Raw genomic sequence first — 16,890 nt, 5'->3', positions numbered from 1 at the left:
ATCAAACGTGCTAACTGGAAAAGGAATATACATATTTCTAATTTGGGGGGGATCAGTGTGTTTAGAGAACTCAGTCTTACAAATGATTGCTTTTTTTTGGTCAGTTGGTTATCTAAGAATATCAATTGTGATTGGTCTATTTCATTAAAATGTTTAGTATATGGAACTTGATTTTCTCAGCCAGAAGTTTTCTTATCTACTCCAATAAAAAAATTATCGTTTCATTCTTGTTTCTGCAAATGAACTTCACTGTTTAACAATGATAAATATGCTATCTAACTGATAATGAGTGAAATCTTTTTTGGTGACAAATCTGAAATTTTAATAGGCATATACAAGCATATGTAAAGGTAATACGCATATAAAAAGCATATATAAAGATAAATTGAAAGTGCAAGTAAATGCAGAAAATGCCACTGCCACAGTCACATGCTACTCCTTACCACGCACATCTTAACCACCTGGCTTTCATTTCTCTTTTACAAATGAGTTAAAACTTCAAAGACTGTTTAAAAATTAAATATTGCACTGTACTGTTGTCAGTGATATGTCAGTTATTTAATACTTACAATCTGATGTGAATAATGTCATTTATATTTTCAGTTTGTAAAACAAACAAAACTGTCCTGTTGACATAGGTGTGGTCCCAGATTCACTGTGGTTCAACACACAAGATGTTATCATGTGACTGAAAACATAATCTATTCTGTTTTTTAAGCAGATGTCATTTCTAACAGAAATGACAGTTAGGTTAAAACTTCAGAGACTGTTTAAAACTTAAATGTAGCACTTTCTTTCTATGTCAGTTATTTAATACTTACAATTTCATGTATGAAACATGATTTTCCACACAGTAGTGTGTGAATGAACAATATTCACTTTGCCTTCAAAGCTTCAGTAATTTAACTCATAAGTACATAGACTGATATTTTTTACAGTGGAGACTGTACAAAGTATTAGCTACACAATTAATTAAAATTGTTTATGGTTATTCAGTTCTGGTGACCAGATACACAGGATTCACAGTCTGAAGTTACTGGAATAAATACACCATACTGTTTTTCACAGAATATATATATCCAGAATATCGCTTATGGCCGCTGCTGTCTGCTGTAATGGAAGAGCAATAATGTCAGGTAAGTATACATGAATTGTATATGCTGAAATCCTGTCTTATGCACTATTTCCATAACTAAAAGGCTTTGCTGGCTCACATCTCACAGTATTTCTAATCACAGCAAGAAGATGAAGAAACTAAGCATTATAAAAAGATTATTGCTTGTATTATTAAAGATGTTATCTTGTTGTAATGGTGATGAACAATAAAATACACCTATGCATACAGGGATATTTTTGAAAATCGTTACAGGCAAACCAAGAAAATTCAATTAAAAGCTTTAAAATTAAGCCCCGAAACTATTACTGCTAATTTATGAAGTTGATATATGTCAAAAGAATACATTTTAGTTTTAGCCACTTTAAAAAGAACAGTAAATAACAAAATCTTAATTTCAAATGTGCTTTTTAATCAGACTTTTCATTCACTTGTCATTCAAGAACTATCAAAGGCCCTAACCTGCATCCAGAGGGCTAAATGAATAAGCTCTGATACAGTAATATTCTTCAGTAATATTTTTGGGTTGGCTTTTTTTTGCAGGCTCTGAGCTGAATATCGTGCTACTTGGAGGTACTGACTGGGACGAGACAGTACTAGGCAACTTGATTATATGCAACAAAGCTTTTCAACATTCAATACTGTTTAAAGACAAGAAGTGTGTGCACGCACATGGAGAATGGAAAGGAACATTATTAACAGTAGTGAAAACCCCAGATATTTTTGATCTTCAATTCCTATCAGTGACAAAAGAAATGGACAGTCTGATGAGTCTTTGCACACCTGGACCAACTGTGATACTACTGATAGTGAAACCTTCCAATTTCACTGAAGAGAAACGGCTGGCACTAAAGGCAATTCTAACCTTGTTTGGTCACGATGGTTTACACCACTCAATGGTGATCATAACACAAAAACAAAATAAGCTAAATTTGAATTCCCCTATGCATAAATTAATTCAAGACTGCAATCAAAGGCAACATGAGATCAAACTTGATAGAAATGATCTATTCAATAATAAAAGACATCAAGAACTGATGGAAAAGATAGAAACTATGCTCACTGATAACAGGACAACAGCAAGTAATTACTGCCTCCAAACTGTGCTTTCCCAAGAAGAAAGAAACATACAGATGGAAGAAAGCTCTAGAAAAATAACAAAACTGGATGGTGAAACAAAGAAAAACGAAGAATGGCCGGAAAAAGACAAATATATGAAATATGTTGCACTAGAAATGGACAATCAAATTAAAAGAGAACAGGTGGATAAGCAGCAAGCAGAGCTACAGAAATACTACCTAAAGTATGTCCATCTCTCACTCAAGGATTATGCACTAAAACTGAAAGAATTGGTGAAAACTAAGGAAAAAGATCAAGAAAGCATGAAATTGACAGATGAGAGTGACAAACTAGAAGACCTCAATAAAAAGCATTCAAAGCAGATTGCAGATCTGAAACATGAGCACAGTGAATATATAGAAGATCTCAAAAAGAAACATAAGGAAGAACTAATGTATAATAAAAATGAGCACAGTGAAAAAATAAAGAATCTCACAGAAGACCATAGTAAAGAAATAATGGCATATGAGCACAAAATATTTCATCTGACTGTAAATCACTTAGACGACATAACACAGCTGCTGCAGGAAAACATTGAAACAGTAGAACATCTAAAGCAGGAGCAGGATGAGGAAATAAAGAATCTAAAACAAGATTGTGAATCAACCATCCTCAATCTGAAGAAAAGGCATGATAAGAGCATTGCAGATATTACACAAGAGAATGAAAAGAAAATGGCTAATATTAAGGAAGAACACTTTAAAGAGATCAACAATTTGAAGAAAGAGTGTGAAGTAATAAAGCTAATCCAAAAATGTGAATATACAGTACAGGACCTGATAAAGCAGTATGGAGACAAAATAAAGCCACTGAAGCAAGATCGTGAAGACAGCCCCGGATTTTTGAGCAAAGTTTCAAATATAGCGAAGTTAATTAATAACCTATTACAAGCCAACCAAGATTATACTAACAATATTTGGAAGCAACAAAAGGATGATGAAATAACAAACTTAAAAAAGGAGTATGATGAAAAGACCCATAAACAAGATATGGAAAATGAAGCCAAAATAAAGAAACTGAAAGAAAACACTGAAAAAGAAAAGATGGATATAAAACAGGAGTATGAGAAAAAACTAACAAATCTGAAAAATGATCATATCAAAGAAATGAGAGATCTGAAAGACAAAATGGCTTCACAAAAACAAGATCTCAGGAAAGAATATGACAACAATATAATACATTTAAAAAAAGAAAATGATGAGACAATACAAGACCAGAAGAAAAAATATGTACAGCAAATAAAAGATCAACAGCAAGAGCATGAGGACAAATTCAATACTCAAAAACAAGAGTATGAACAGAAACTAAGTGCTCAACAACAGCAGCATGAAGACAAACTGAATACTCAAAAACAAGAGTATGAACAGAAACTAAGTGCTCAACAAAAAGAGCATGAAGACAAACTAAGTGCTCAACAACAGCAGCATGAAGACAAACTGAATACTCAAAAACAAGAATATGAACAGAAACTAAGTGCTCAACAAAAAGAGCATGAAGACAAACTGAATATTCAAAAACAAGAATATGATCACAAACTAAGTGCTCAACAACAAGAGCATGAAGACAAACTAAGTGCTCAACAACAGCAGCATGAAGACAAACTGAATACTCAAAAACAAGAGTATGAACAGAAACTAAGTGCTCAACAAAAAGAGCATGAAGACAAACTGAATATTCAAAAACAAGAATATGATCACAAACTAAGTGCTCAACAACAAGAGCATGAAGACAAACTAACTGCTCAACAACAGGAGCATGAAGACAAACTAAGTGCTCAACAACAAGAGTATGATCAGAAACTAAGTGCTCAACAACAAGAGCATGAAGACAAACTAACTGCTCAACAACAGGAGCATGAAGACAAACTAAGTGCTCAACAACAGGAGCATGAAGACAAATTGAATACTCAAAAACAAGAATATGATCACAAACTAAGTGCTCAACAACAGGAGCATGAAGACAAACTAAATACTCAAAAACAAGAGTATGATCACAAACTAACTGCTCAACAACAGGCGCATGAAGACAAATTGAATACTCAAAAACAAGAATATGATCACAAACTAAGTGCTCAACAACAGGAGCAAGAAGACAAACTAAGTGCTCAACAAAGGGATCATGAAGACAAACTAAATACTCAACAACAAGAATATGATCACAAACTAAGTGCTCAACAACAAGAGCATGAAGACAAACTGAATACTCAACAACAAGAGTATGTACAGAAACTAAATACTCAACAACAAGAGCATGAAGACAAATTGAATACTCAAAAACAAGAATATGATCACAAACTAAGTGCTCAACAACAAGAGCATGAAGACAAACTAAATACTCAAAAACAAGAGCATGAAGACAAACTGAATACTCAACAACAAGAGCATGAAGACAAACTAAATACTCAACAACAAGAGCATGAAGACAAACTAAATACTCAACAACAAGAGCATGAAGACAAACTAAGTGCTCAACAACAGGAGCATGAAGACAAACTGAATACTCAAAAACAAGAGTATGAACAGAAACTAAGTGCTCAACAACAAGAGCATGAAGACAAACTGAATACTCAACAACAAGAGTATGAACAGAAACTAAATACTCAACAACAAGAGCATGAAGACAAACTGAATGCTCAACAAAGGGATCATGAAGACAAACTAAGTGCTCAACAACAAGAGCATGAAGACAAACTGAATGCTCAACAAAGGGATCATGAAGACAAACTAAGTGCTCAACAACAAGAGCATGAAGACAAACTGAATACTCAAAAACAAGAATATGATCACAAACTAAGTTCTCAACAACAGGAGCATGAAGACAAACTAAGTGCTCAACAAAGGGATCATGAAGACAAACTAAATACTCAAAAACAAGAGTATGATCAGAAACTAAGTGCTCAACAACAAGAGCATGAAGACAAACTGAATACTCAACAACAAGAGTATGAAGACAAACTGAATACTCAAAAACAAGAGCATGAAGACAAACTGAATACTCAAAAACAAGAATATGATCACAAACTAAGTTCTCAACAACAAGAGCATGAAGACAAACTGAATACTCAAAAACAAGAGCATGAAGACAAACTGAATACTCAAAAACAAGAATATGATCACAAACTAAATACTCAACAACAAGAGCATGAAGACCAACTGAATACTCAAAAACAAGAATATGATCAGAAACTAAATACTCAACAACAGGAGCATGAAGACAAACTGAATACTCAAAAACAAGAATATGATCAGAAACTAAATACTCAACAACAAGAGCATGAAGACAAACTGAATACTCAAAAACAAGAATATGATCACAAACTAAGTGCTCAACAACAAGAGCATGAAGACCAACTGAATACTCAAAAACAAGAATATGATCAGAAACTAAATACTCAACAACAAGAGCATGAAGACCAACTGAATACTCAAAAACAAGAATATGATCACAAACTAAGTTCTCAACAACAAGAGCATGAAGACCAACTGAATACTCAAAAACAAGAATATGATCAGAAACTAAATACTCAACAACAAGAGCATGAAGACAAACTGAATACTCAAAAACAAGAGCATGAAGACAAACTGAATACTCAAAAACAAGAATATGATCACAAACTAAGTGCTCAACAACAGGAGCATGAAGACCAACTGAATACTCAAAAACAAGAATATGATCAGAAACTAAATACTCAACAACAAGAGCATGAAGACCAACTGAATACTCAAAAACAAGAATATGATCACAAACTAAGTTCTCAACAACAAGAGCATGAAGACCAACTGAATACTCAAAAACAAGAATATGATCAGAAACTAAATACTCAACAACAAGAGCATGAAGACAAACTGAATACTCAAAAACAAGAGCATGAAGACAAACTGAATACTCAAAAACAAGAATATGATCACAAACTAAGTGCTCAACAACAGGAGCATGAAGACCAACTGAATACTCAAAAACAAGAATATGATCAGAAACTAAATACTCAACAACAAGAGCATGAAGACAAACTGAATACTCAAAAACAAGAGCATGAAGACAAACTAAGTGCTCAACAACAGGAGCATGAAGACAAACTGAATACTCAAAAACAAGAGTATGAACAGAAACTAAGTGCTCAACAACAAGAGCATGAAGACAAACTGAATACTCAACAACAAGAGTATGAACAGAAACTAAATACTCAACAACAAGAGCATGAAGACAAACTGAATGCTCAACAAAGGGATCATGAAGACAAACTAAATACTCAAAAACAAGAGCATGAACAGAAACTAAGTGCTCAACAACAAGAGCATGAAGACAAACTGAATACTCAACAACAAGAGTATGATCACAAACTAAGTGCTCAAAAACAGGAGCATGAAGAAAAAATGAATACTCGACAACAAGAGCATGAACAGAAACTAAATACTCAACAACAAGAGCATGAAGACAAACTGAATACTCAAAAACAAGAATATGATCACAAACTAAGTTCTCAACAACAGGAGCATGAAGACAAACTAAGTGCTCAACAAAGGGATCATGAAGACAAACTAAATACTCAAAAACAAGAGTATGAACAGAAACTAAGTGCTCAACAACAAGAGCATGAAGACAAACTGAATACTCAAAAACAAGAGCATGAAGACAAACTGAATACTCAAAAACAAGAATATGATCACAAACTAAGTTCTCAACAACAGGAGCATGAAGACAAACTGAATACTCAAAAACAAGAATATGATCACAAACTAAGTTCTCAACAACAAGAGCATGAAGACCAACTGAATACTCAACAACAAGAGCATGAAGACAAACTAAATACTCAAAAACAAGAGTATGATCAGAAACTAAGTGCTCAACAACAAGAGTATGAAGACAAACTGAATACTCAAAAACAAGAGCATGAAGACAAACTGAATACTCAAAAACAAGAGCATGAAGACAAACTGAATACTCAAAAACAAGAATATGATCAGAAACTAAATACTCAACAACAAGAGCATGAAGACAAACTGAATACTCAAAAACAAGAATATGATCAGAAACTAAATACTCAACAACAAGAGCATGAAGACCAACTGAATACTCAAAAACAAGAATATGATCACAAACTAAGTTCTCAACAACAAGAGCATGAAGACCAACTGAATACTCAACAACAAGAGCATGAAGACAAACTAAATACTCAAAAACAAGAGTATGATCAGAAACTAAGTGCTCAACAACAAGAGTATGAAGACAAACTGAATACTCAAAAACAAGAGCATGAAGACAAACTGAATACTCAAAAACAAGAGCATGAAGACAAACTGAATACTCAAAAACAAGAATATGATCAGAAACTAAATACTCAACAACAAGAGCATGAAGACAAACTGAATACTCAAAAACAAGAATATGATCAGAAACTAAATACTCAACAACAAGAGCATGAAGACCAACTGAATACTCAAAAACAAGAATATGATCACAAACTAAGTTCTCAACAACAAGAGCATGAAGACCAACTGAATACTCAACAACAGCAGCATGAAGACCAACTGAATACTCAACAACAAGAGCATGAAGACAAACTGAATACTCAACAACAGGAGCATAAAGACAAACTGAATACTCAACAACAAGAATATGATCATAAACTAACTTCTCAACAACAGGAGCATGAAGACAAACTAAGTGCTCAACAAAGGGATCATGAAGACAAACTAAATACTCAACAACAAGAATATGATCACAAACTAAGTTCTCAACAACAGGAGCATGAAGACAAACTAAATGCTCAACAAAGGGATCATGAAGACAAACTAAATACTCAAAAACAAGAGTATGAACAGAAACTAAGTGCTCAACAACAGGAGCATGAAGACAAACTGAATACTCAAAAACAAGAGTATGAACAGAAACTAAATACTCAACAACAAGAGCATGAAGACAAACTGAATACTCAAAAACAAGAGCATGAAGACAAACTGAATACTCAAAAACAAGAATATGATCACAAACTAAGTGCTCAACAACAGGAGCATGAAGACAAACTGAATACTCAACAACAAGAGTATGAACAGAAACGAAATACTCAACAACAAGAGCATGAAGACAAACTGAATACTCAAAAACAAGAGCATGAAGACAAACTGAATACTCAAAAACAAGAGCATGAAGACAAACTGAATACTCAAAAACAAGAATATGATCACAAACTAAGTGCTCAACAACAAGAGCATAAAGACAGGCTTTGAACTCTGAATCAAGAGCCCCAAGACAAACTGAATACTCAAAAAAAAAAAAAAACCCTCAAAACTACAGGATGTGAAAGAAGAGTATGATGTGAAAATGAAAAGCCTGTGTCAAGAGCATAATGACAGACTAAAGGATATCAGGCAAATACACAATGAGGAAATCAAAGCTCTGACAAAACAATGTATTGCAAGGGGGTATAGCATTTATAAGTTTCTTATTATTTTTACTTCAATGTTTAACATTAGCTTTTCAGAAATCATGCAGCTTGAAAGGAAGCTATAAATGATTCCAACAGTACACAGTGTGTGAGAAACAGTTTGTATGTACAAGTACTTACATGTTTTTTTGTACCCTTCTCTTACAGTAAGCGTTTACATTAGTTAAAAGATCTGCAATTTGTTTAGTGTTTTACACTTTTCTTGATGTTATTAACACTCAAATGTTTAGGATTGAGATTTGAGTTTGTCTTTCCTTACAAGTGAAGACTTTTACATAATGATTAAATAATATAATATACTGAATATGATGAAAATATTGTTGTGTTGTGAACACAGAAGCATTTGTGCATGGAGTTTTTAAGAGTTGGTTTGCCAACATTGCAAAGACTGCAAAGTTGTATTTCTCTTTTTTCTCTTTGACAGTTGATTAAAATGTGCCATTAATCAATTTGCAAATAAAAGACTGTAAAATGATTTGATATTATTAAAGCATACTTTTAGTGTAAGCCTCATAATCGTTCTCGTATATTGAACAAATGCGATTTTAACCCCAGGGGTCCTAAATAAAACAACTTTAAACAAAATCTAACAATAAAGCTACCTTTATCCCATTAAATACTTTTTTTTACTCTTTTTAAAAAGAGATTTTGCATAATTGCATATTAGGAAGTCCAAATTGCCAGCCTTGGTAGCCGTGGATCAGTCCGCCAGGGTCTCCGCTCCTGGATGCCGCCCAGCACACAATGCACCCGACCCCTACGGTGCCTCCTGTGGGTGGTGGGCCTGCAGGTGGATGGGCCCATGTCCCTTTTTCGGGCTGTGCCCAGCCAGGCCCCATGGACTAAGGCCTGGCCACCAGACGCTCGCCCTCGCGCAGCCTCCCAAGGCCTGGCTCCAGGGCGGGGCCCCGGTAACCCTATCAGGGTGAACTGTTCCCTTGGTGTTCTGCTCATAGGGGTCTTCTGAATCGCTCTTTGTCTGGTCCCTCAGACCATGTTTACTCTCAAATTTTTTCAGGTTGACATTTGATGAATTGACATGGAATGACTGATTTACACATTACAACAAAAAGAGATGTGCTGATATATGTATACACCCCTACTAAAACCAAAAGCTGATTAGCAGACAGAACAACATTTGAAATAACTTTTAAGCTTCCTTAATGAATTAATAATAAAAAAAAAAATCCCAAACTTTCATTTCTATTTCACTTATAAGAAGTTGGAAAAACTGTATGAAATGAAATATAGCACACCAGTTCTTCAACGCATTTGAGGTGAGTTTTTATTTAATGCCACTGTGAGCCTTCAAACATGAAACCGATTTGAGCCTAAACAGTAATACAGGAAAGAAAATCCTATTTGCGTATCAATCACCAGGGGATGTTGCATAAAAAGAGATGACATGTGCCAAAGTCAGGGGTTAAAGTGGGCCAGAATTATTATTTTTTGTTTGTTTGTTTTTTGCCACGGCATCGGAACGACTGCAGCTGTCCGTAAGTTGCAGTTGCAGTACATCAGCTAAGACTAGCTAAGACAAACATACAGAACACAAGCTGTGTCAGGGCGTGGTCTGTGGTGCCGTTCCAGTGGAGATGGACACACATGACAGCATTGGCAATCATGCCTTGCCGGCATAAAAAGCTCTTCCTGACTGTCGTTGTTGTTGTTGTTGGTATGTGTTTGGCTGAAAAGCTACAGCAATGTGTGTTTGTGAACAGCAACCGTGTGTAGTAATAAAGAATGCTGAAAAGCATTGAATTGTGGATTGGTCTGCCGTGTGATTACTGCAGTGGTGCCAAAACCCAGGAGGGGGGGCACAGCAGACCAAGAACCGGGCCAGCCAGGGAAAGAGCTGGCCCAGATGGTGGCCGAGCTGGCGGCCACGCAGCGTGAGTAAGCGGTGGTGTCTTGCAGCTAGTGGGAAGAACTCCAGGACTGGATTGAACGTGGGGTGCAGAGGATTGAGAATCTGGCTGCTCTGATCTGGTCCTGGCCAACACCGCCAACACCCCCACTGGCGTGGGGGAGGTCCAGCCTTTTCTGGGGCCCGGCACCTGTGCGCCCGTGCCAACGCCCAGGGTGCAGCCTGCCACCACGGCCATACCCACTCTTCGGGTGGGAGCAGCTGGTGCCCGGCAGGGGCCTGCACCCATTCCTGCTCCCAAGAGGAGGGCCGCAGAGCAACTGTCCCACCTCCAGCTCACTCACCTGCTCAGGTCAACGCGCAGAGTGCACAGGAGGAACCTGCCATGCCGTCACTGGAGGTCAAGGCGTGTGTCGCACCTCGATAGCCGGGGGTTGAGGACGAGGCGCGGGGGGGAACGCGAGGTGGAAGTCAAGGCGCATGAGGGTCCTGCTGTTGAGCTGCCTGTGAGCCTTGGCTGTGGTGCGCCCGCTGCTGCTGGCCACAAGGCTGGCCCCCGGATCACCTCTGGGGCCGCCACTGGACATGTGGGGGGCCCCCGGACCCACCTTGTGCCGGTGGCTGCCTGAATGGACACCTCCATTGAAATGTGGACCGGTCTGCTGTTTGACGATTACACAAGCAAGCATAAAGGGAGTAATACTTTTTAAGTGGCAGGTAATTTCAAATGCAATGTTTCTATCAGCTCAACAACCATGAGCAAACACCCAAACTGTTTGCGTGCAGTTTGTCGCACTGTATGTAGCTGTATTTCACAGGGAGAGAAAAGAAAGAGCTAACTTTACTCAGAGATGGAGAAAGATAAAGACAGGAGAGGAGAGGAAAAAAGAGAGGTTTTATTTAAAGCTAAGGATCGCTCAGTTGTATTCTATAAACTGGAAATGTAAAGCTTACATGCACATCCTCAATTTTTAAATCAGATATTGGGTATAGATACATGCGACATTATGTTTTTTTACATTAGGAAACATGCTTCAAATCAAACTGAGATGGACTAAGGTTGCATGAAAATACTCTGCAGGTTAGTGAAAGATAAACTGCTTAATATTTTGTAGTTTGTTGTGGATTCAAAGTAAAGACCGTTATTATTATGGTATAAAGTTGGGATGAAGGTGGAATTCTGTCCATGAATGATGATTTCAGCATCATCAGCTGAAATTTGTGTTAATCTCTACTACACTTGATGTAACCTAACTCTGACCATGTGGTACTCACAGCCAGAGTAATCAGCTAATCACAGCCTGTACACAAAGAAAATCTAATGGATTACTCAATAGAAATTATTGTGAGTTGTGATTCTTTTCCCCACACTGAGCCATTACAACCAATTTAAGGTTCCGCCACCTGCTGAATCCACTTTAACTTTCTGTTTAGAGGCAAAATCACCCTCTACAATGTAGGTGACAGAAAATCAAGCATGACAGTGAAATGGAAGACATGAAGCAAAAACAACAATAAAGCAATGCCATCATACTTAAACATCTGCTCATGAAGAAAGAATACAAGAGAGACTTTGAGAGACTGAAGGAAAAACAAGAACAAGAAATGGGTGAGCTTAATTACAATCTTTCTATAGAAAATGAGGGCGAGCCAAATGAAGAAGATATCAACCAACTACAGCTTGAACATGATAAACAAATCAATGACTGGATTAGAGCTGGGCGATATGAGATTTTTTCATATCACGATATGTTTTTTTCATTTCAGAGATTTTCCGTTTTCGTTTTAAAAAATAATCCCGTCCACACATAAAGGCAGGAATGAAGGAAAACGCTGCTATGAACATGCCAAAGCAGCAGGTGGAGCTAGATTCCTAACCGTGCAGAAATGTTGGCCAATCAGAAGTCTAGAAGCCTCGGTGGGAAAAAGTAAACAAAGCTGGGGCATAGAAGCAGAACCGAGTCGTATGTGTGGAGGGACAGTAACTGTGTGTATATGTAAGCATTTAAACACTGCAGAGAGTAGAATTAACAGTAACAGTATTGTAGAAATTCATTTCACCGAAACAATAACGTGGCGCACAGTGTGACGTCAAAAAATGTGCACACCTTTGACGCTGCGTTTCCTCCGTTTTTCTAGTCCACACGTAAATGCAAAAACGGAGTTTTCAAAAATCTTCGTTTTCAGTGACCAAAAACGCCGTTTACGTGTGGACGAAAGGTGCAAACGCATAGAAAAATCTGCGTTTTCAAAAATACCCGGGTACGTGTGGACGTAGCGCATGCACCAGTTTATTGTATTTCCAGACTTGCTTCCGGCACAATTTACAGTGAACGCTACTCTGTTTTTTGTCAGACTTGAAATAGCCGAAATACCTTCACACTACGGAACTTCTGTGGCTCTTCCGTTAGACAATCTCTCCGGCATTGGAACCATCATCTGTTTTCCCTTCGGTCACGCTCGGTTGATTTTTCTAATCGGCACACTCATTTCCTCCATTACCCGGGCGGTACGGTGGCTGGCTGCTTCCCAAACAAATACACATGTGCGGCTTGGCACTTGTGCTGTACGTAACAAGTCACGTGACGTGACGCTGCGGCTGTGATTGGTTCGGCTCTGCGCTACTTAATTTGGATTGGCTGGTTTTTTTTTTTGTTTTTGTTTTTTTTAAGAGGACAAGAGCGGCGAGGTCTATCGCGATAGTTTAATTTTTCTATCGAGAAAAAGTTATATCGCGATACATATCGTTATCGTTCTATCGCCCAGCTCTAGACTGGATAAAAGAACATGCACAGAAAGCTGAAGAAGCTAAGGCTCGCACCATTTTATGAAACGGGCTCTTTTACCTGAATGTCACAACAGCAGCATAGTTTGAGTTAACTTTGATAGCTTTTGGTTTTAAAGCATTCAAATAACAAATACAGTAAGACTTCATTGTTTTGGTACAATATACTCATTCAAGATACTATATTGTATTATACTGCAAAGCTTTTTTTTGCTGCCCGTGGGATTGTAAAAGGCATTAAAACATGTTGCATATATGAGGTTATACTACTATCTCTTTACAGACTGAGTAAATCATTCATCAGTCATTGATATGAATGAATGCTCACCATTCATTGATGACTGCTTTATCATGGAACAATAATTCTAACTTAATATGCCCCAAAACATTAATAAGCATAGTTAAGCTTTTGAATGAAACTTTAGGTAAATCAGTACCCACAAATAGATGAAAAACTAGTTAATAACATCTCAGGCCATTTCAGTGTTTCATCATTAAGTGTTACAACTGCACAACTTTCAACAAAGAATTAAAGGAAAGCTGAGAACTGAAACTAAACTGAAACTGAGTTTTCAGTTCTGCAAATCTGGCAAATTTCAGAACTGAAACTAGCCACAGAAAAACTTATTTTATAAAAGAAAAGGTCAGTAGACCTATTTTCATTTAATATAAATCTTAGAAACACAAGCTGTTCAGAAATCTCAGAGAACCAAAGGGTTTTTGTATATATTGCTGTAATTGTAAGCGGATTGTTAGTAATTATTTCAATAACAAGTGTTATTATCAAGAGATTACTTAACCCTCTCGAGGCAGGCGTTGCCAATTTGCAGCAGTTAAAAACTAACAACCTGATTACCCCACATATATATTTTATGAGGTTTTTTTACTCAGAAGTACCACTGCCACTGCAGGACTTGGTTGTGCATTAGCAACAAAAACTTAATTTGAGCCTGAAAGGCTTAACTGCTGGATATGAACCACCTATATTAGGGCTGTCCAATATGACCAGAATCTTATATCCCCATATAAATATTATCCCTGGCTGGGTGTCGTGTACCTGGAGTCGAGTGTTTTAACCGATGCATGAAGCTATACATTTTTAGACATAAGTTGTAACGCTGACGTTTTCTTTGTGAGTGTTTATTACACAGCGTGCTCTGGGGACAAGCCTACTCTAATGTTTGAGTCTAAGGTTTATTTTGAGCACCTGATGGCTCTTTTTTGCTTGTCATCCACAAACTCTCTCCATATTCTTTCACGTGATTCTTGTGTAGGTGATAGAAGAGGGTTGTCGTGGCATAATTTGCATAGTACAGTTTTCTGGTCCGTGTCAGACTTTTCATAACCAAACCATGTCCATGCTACAGAGGTAGCCCCTCGTTTAGAAATAAGGTCCTTGATTTGTTTTGACTGGTGCTTCTGTTTGGAGCTACCTGGTTATGCCTCATCTTCACTGGCCATGCTGGTATTCTCTGTTCCTGCATCCATGTGGTGACTGCAATTGCCATTTATAGTAAATTCATGTTTTTATTTGAGGTCATTTGTTTGATGCATATTCTGAAATTTGATGTTTGAGAATAATGTATATTGTCATCATTTCAGTTTATTTTGAAAAGTCTCAAAAGAATCTTGAGCTTTATTGTGAAAGGTTTATGTGGAAAATAAACAATTGGCGGAGGCACACGATGGGGTTACTGTCTTTGTTGCTAACGAACCAAAGCGTGAAAACAGTCGTTTGTCTGTCTGTAGTGTGGTTATTTTAAATCTAGGAGGAAGAGAGAACTTTAAGAAATTAATATAGCCATTACAGTGATCATCAAAACGACAAAAAAATATGTTGCACGCCGGTTGCCTAGGCCGGGGTGTAACAGACCCACACTTAAATTAGTTGACCTTAGACAACCTTCTTGGAATATCTAAAGGGCAGGGTTTTGCACAGACAGGGTTTCATTTCCACTTCAACCAAAACTAGTTGACAGCACAGGAATAAGGGACCGGTAACAGCAGTCGGGACTGAGGTTTTTTCTTTTAGTTTGGAAATTCCTGCCTTAACAAAGTTCTACCTTTTGATTCTGAAAAAAGTGATTCGTTTTTTGCGTGGCTTGTTTTTAACATTTAAGAACTCTGAGGAAGACTGACACATACATCTGGTGAGTAAACAAACAAAGAAAAAAGAAAGAAAATTTAACAATATAGTAAGCAAATTCAGTGTTTGTACAATATGACTAAACTTATCAAGGATATTAAGGGATTCAGTGCACAAGACATTGCAGAACGTTAGGCTAAGAAATACTGAAGTGCTGTATATTTTCATTAACAAACATGTATGAGAAGAAAGTATAATAAGTAGGCTAAAGGTAATATTATTTTTATTCTGGATATTAAAACTTTCAATTCAGTATTTTTAAAACATATACCAAATAGACAATCAACCAGAAAACAATAAATACAAAGAATAAAAAATAATCCTCCAAAACCAATCCTCCTATTTAAGTGTGCCTGACTGAGAAGAAGCGAAAGGGAACGTTTATTTTGAATCATCTATCAAATATTGGAGACTTATTTAGCAAAAACATTTTGAGTTTGGGGATTTTATGATCAAAAAGCAGGCATAACAGATGAATAAGGTCTAACATTTCTATTTTTATGTATAAATCCCAAGACGTTTCTGGGTTTCAAAATTCTACAACTACAGTGACATTTAGACTTTCTTGTATTTTTGCCTCTATACACCACCACAGTTCATTTTAAGTTAAACATTCAAAATGAGATTACCAAAAAGCACCACTGAACGACACAGGAAATCCTGTCCATGGACATCTCCCTGTACAACTCCTCCATCTAATGCACTGTAAATACTGTAATATTTGCACCCTTTTTGTACACACTCTAGAGTAAAATAGCAAATGACAAAGTTCACAGGTTAGAGTCAAATGTCAACCATATATATTCACCACTGTAATAGTCTCTCGTCTGTAAAATTCTTTGTCAATATTCTTGATATTTATAATTGAGCAATTTGTATATATTAGTGCAATTTCTTAAATTTGTAAACTATTAACATATTGTATTATTTAATTAGTTTAGTCTGATACTGTTACTGTCTTGGAGCAACTGTAACCCACATCATTTCCTTAGGGATTAATAAAGGATTCTGATGATTCTGAAAATGTGATTGAAATGCAGACTTTCAGCTTTAATTTGAGGAGTTTAACTAAAAGTATTGCATCTGCAGCTTGTAAATTACAGCAGGGTTTTGTTGTTGTTGTTTTTAAATATAGTCCCCCATTTTCAGAGGCTCAAAATTAAATGGACAAACTGACATAATTTTAAATATCAGGATTTTTTCTTATACTTTGATACAGTGGAGGGGCCAGTTTGATTGAGCGGCCTTCTCCCCGGCAATCAATTTGGTCATTCTTTACATTTTTGCTAGCTTTCTAAAGGGATTATTTTTGCTTTTCAACCTAATCATATAGAGGGTTTTATTTGCATCATTTGTTACAAAATAATGAGAGAACAAGTCTCATCTGACCAGGAAACTGTTTGAGCCTCTGGAA

At 36.6% G+C, this 16,890-nt stretch overlaps 1 protein-coding gene across 1 annotated transcript; it reads left to right on the top strand.

Moving 5' to 3' along the window:
• Positions 1-1,660: 1,660 nt before the first annotated feature.
• LOC146697510 (uncharacterized) lies at positions 1,661-10,578 on the top strand. The gene is made up of 3 exons (XM_085474247.1): positions 1,661-5,174; positions 9,346-9,449; positions 10,472-10,578. The coding sequence occupies exons 1-3, from the start codon at positions 1,870-1,872 to the stop codon at positions 10,576-10,578; spliced, it is 3,516 nt and encodes a 1,171-aa protein (XP_085330373.1). The 5' UTR covers positions 1,661-1,869.
• The last annotated feature ends 6,312 nt before the right edge of the window (positions 10,579-16,890 follow it).

Source organism: Copadichromis virginalis, linkage group LG12 (genome assembly GCF_057382275.1).
Source record: "Copadichromis virginalis isolate Kocher_CV1m ecotype Utaka linkage group LG12, C_Virginalis_male_GT1.1, whole genome shotgun sequence".
NCBI classification, from domain to species: domain Eukaryota; kingdom Metazoa; phylum Chordata; class Actinopteri; order Cichliformes; family Cichlidae; genus Copadichromis; species Copadichromis virginalis.
The sequence above is the reverse complement of the archived record's forward strand: the minus strand, read 5'-3'. Positions and strand labels throughout refer to the sequence as shown.

Coding starts and splice junctions, on each gene's coding strand:
- LOC146697510 (XM_085474247.1), top strand. CDS start 1,870: ATGGACAGTCTGATGAGTCTTTGCACACCTGGACCAACTGTGATACTA. Junction 5,175..9,345: donor CTGAATACTCAACAACAAGA/GTATGAAGACAA, acceptor ATTGCATATTAG/GAAGTCCAAATTGCCAGCCT. Junction 9,450..10,471: donor CGACCCCTACGGTGCCTCCT/GTGGGTGGTGGG, acceptor TGATTACTGCAG/TGGTGCCAAAACCCAGGAGG.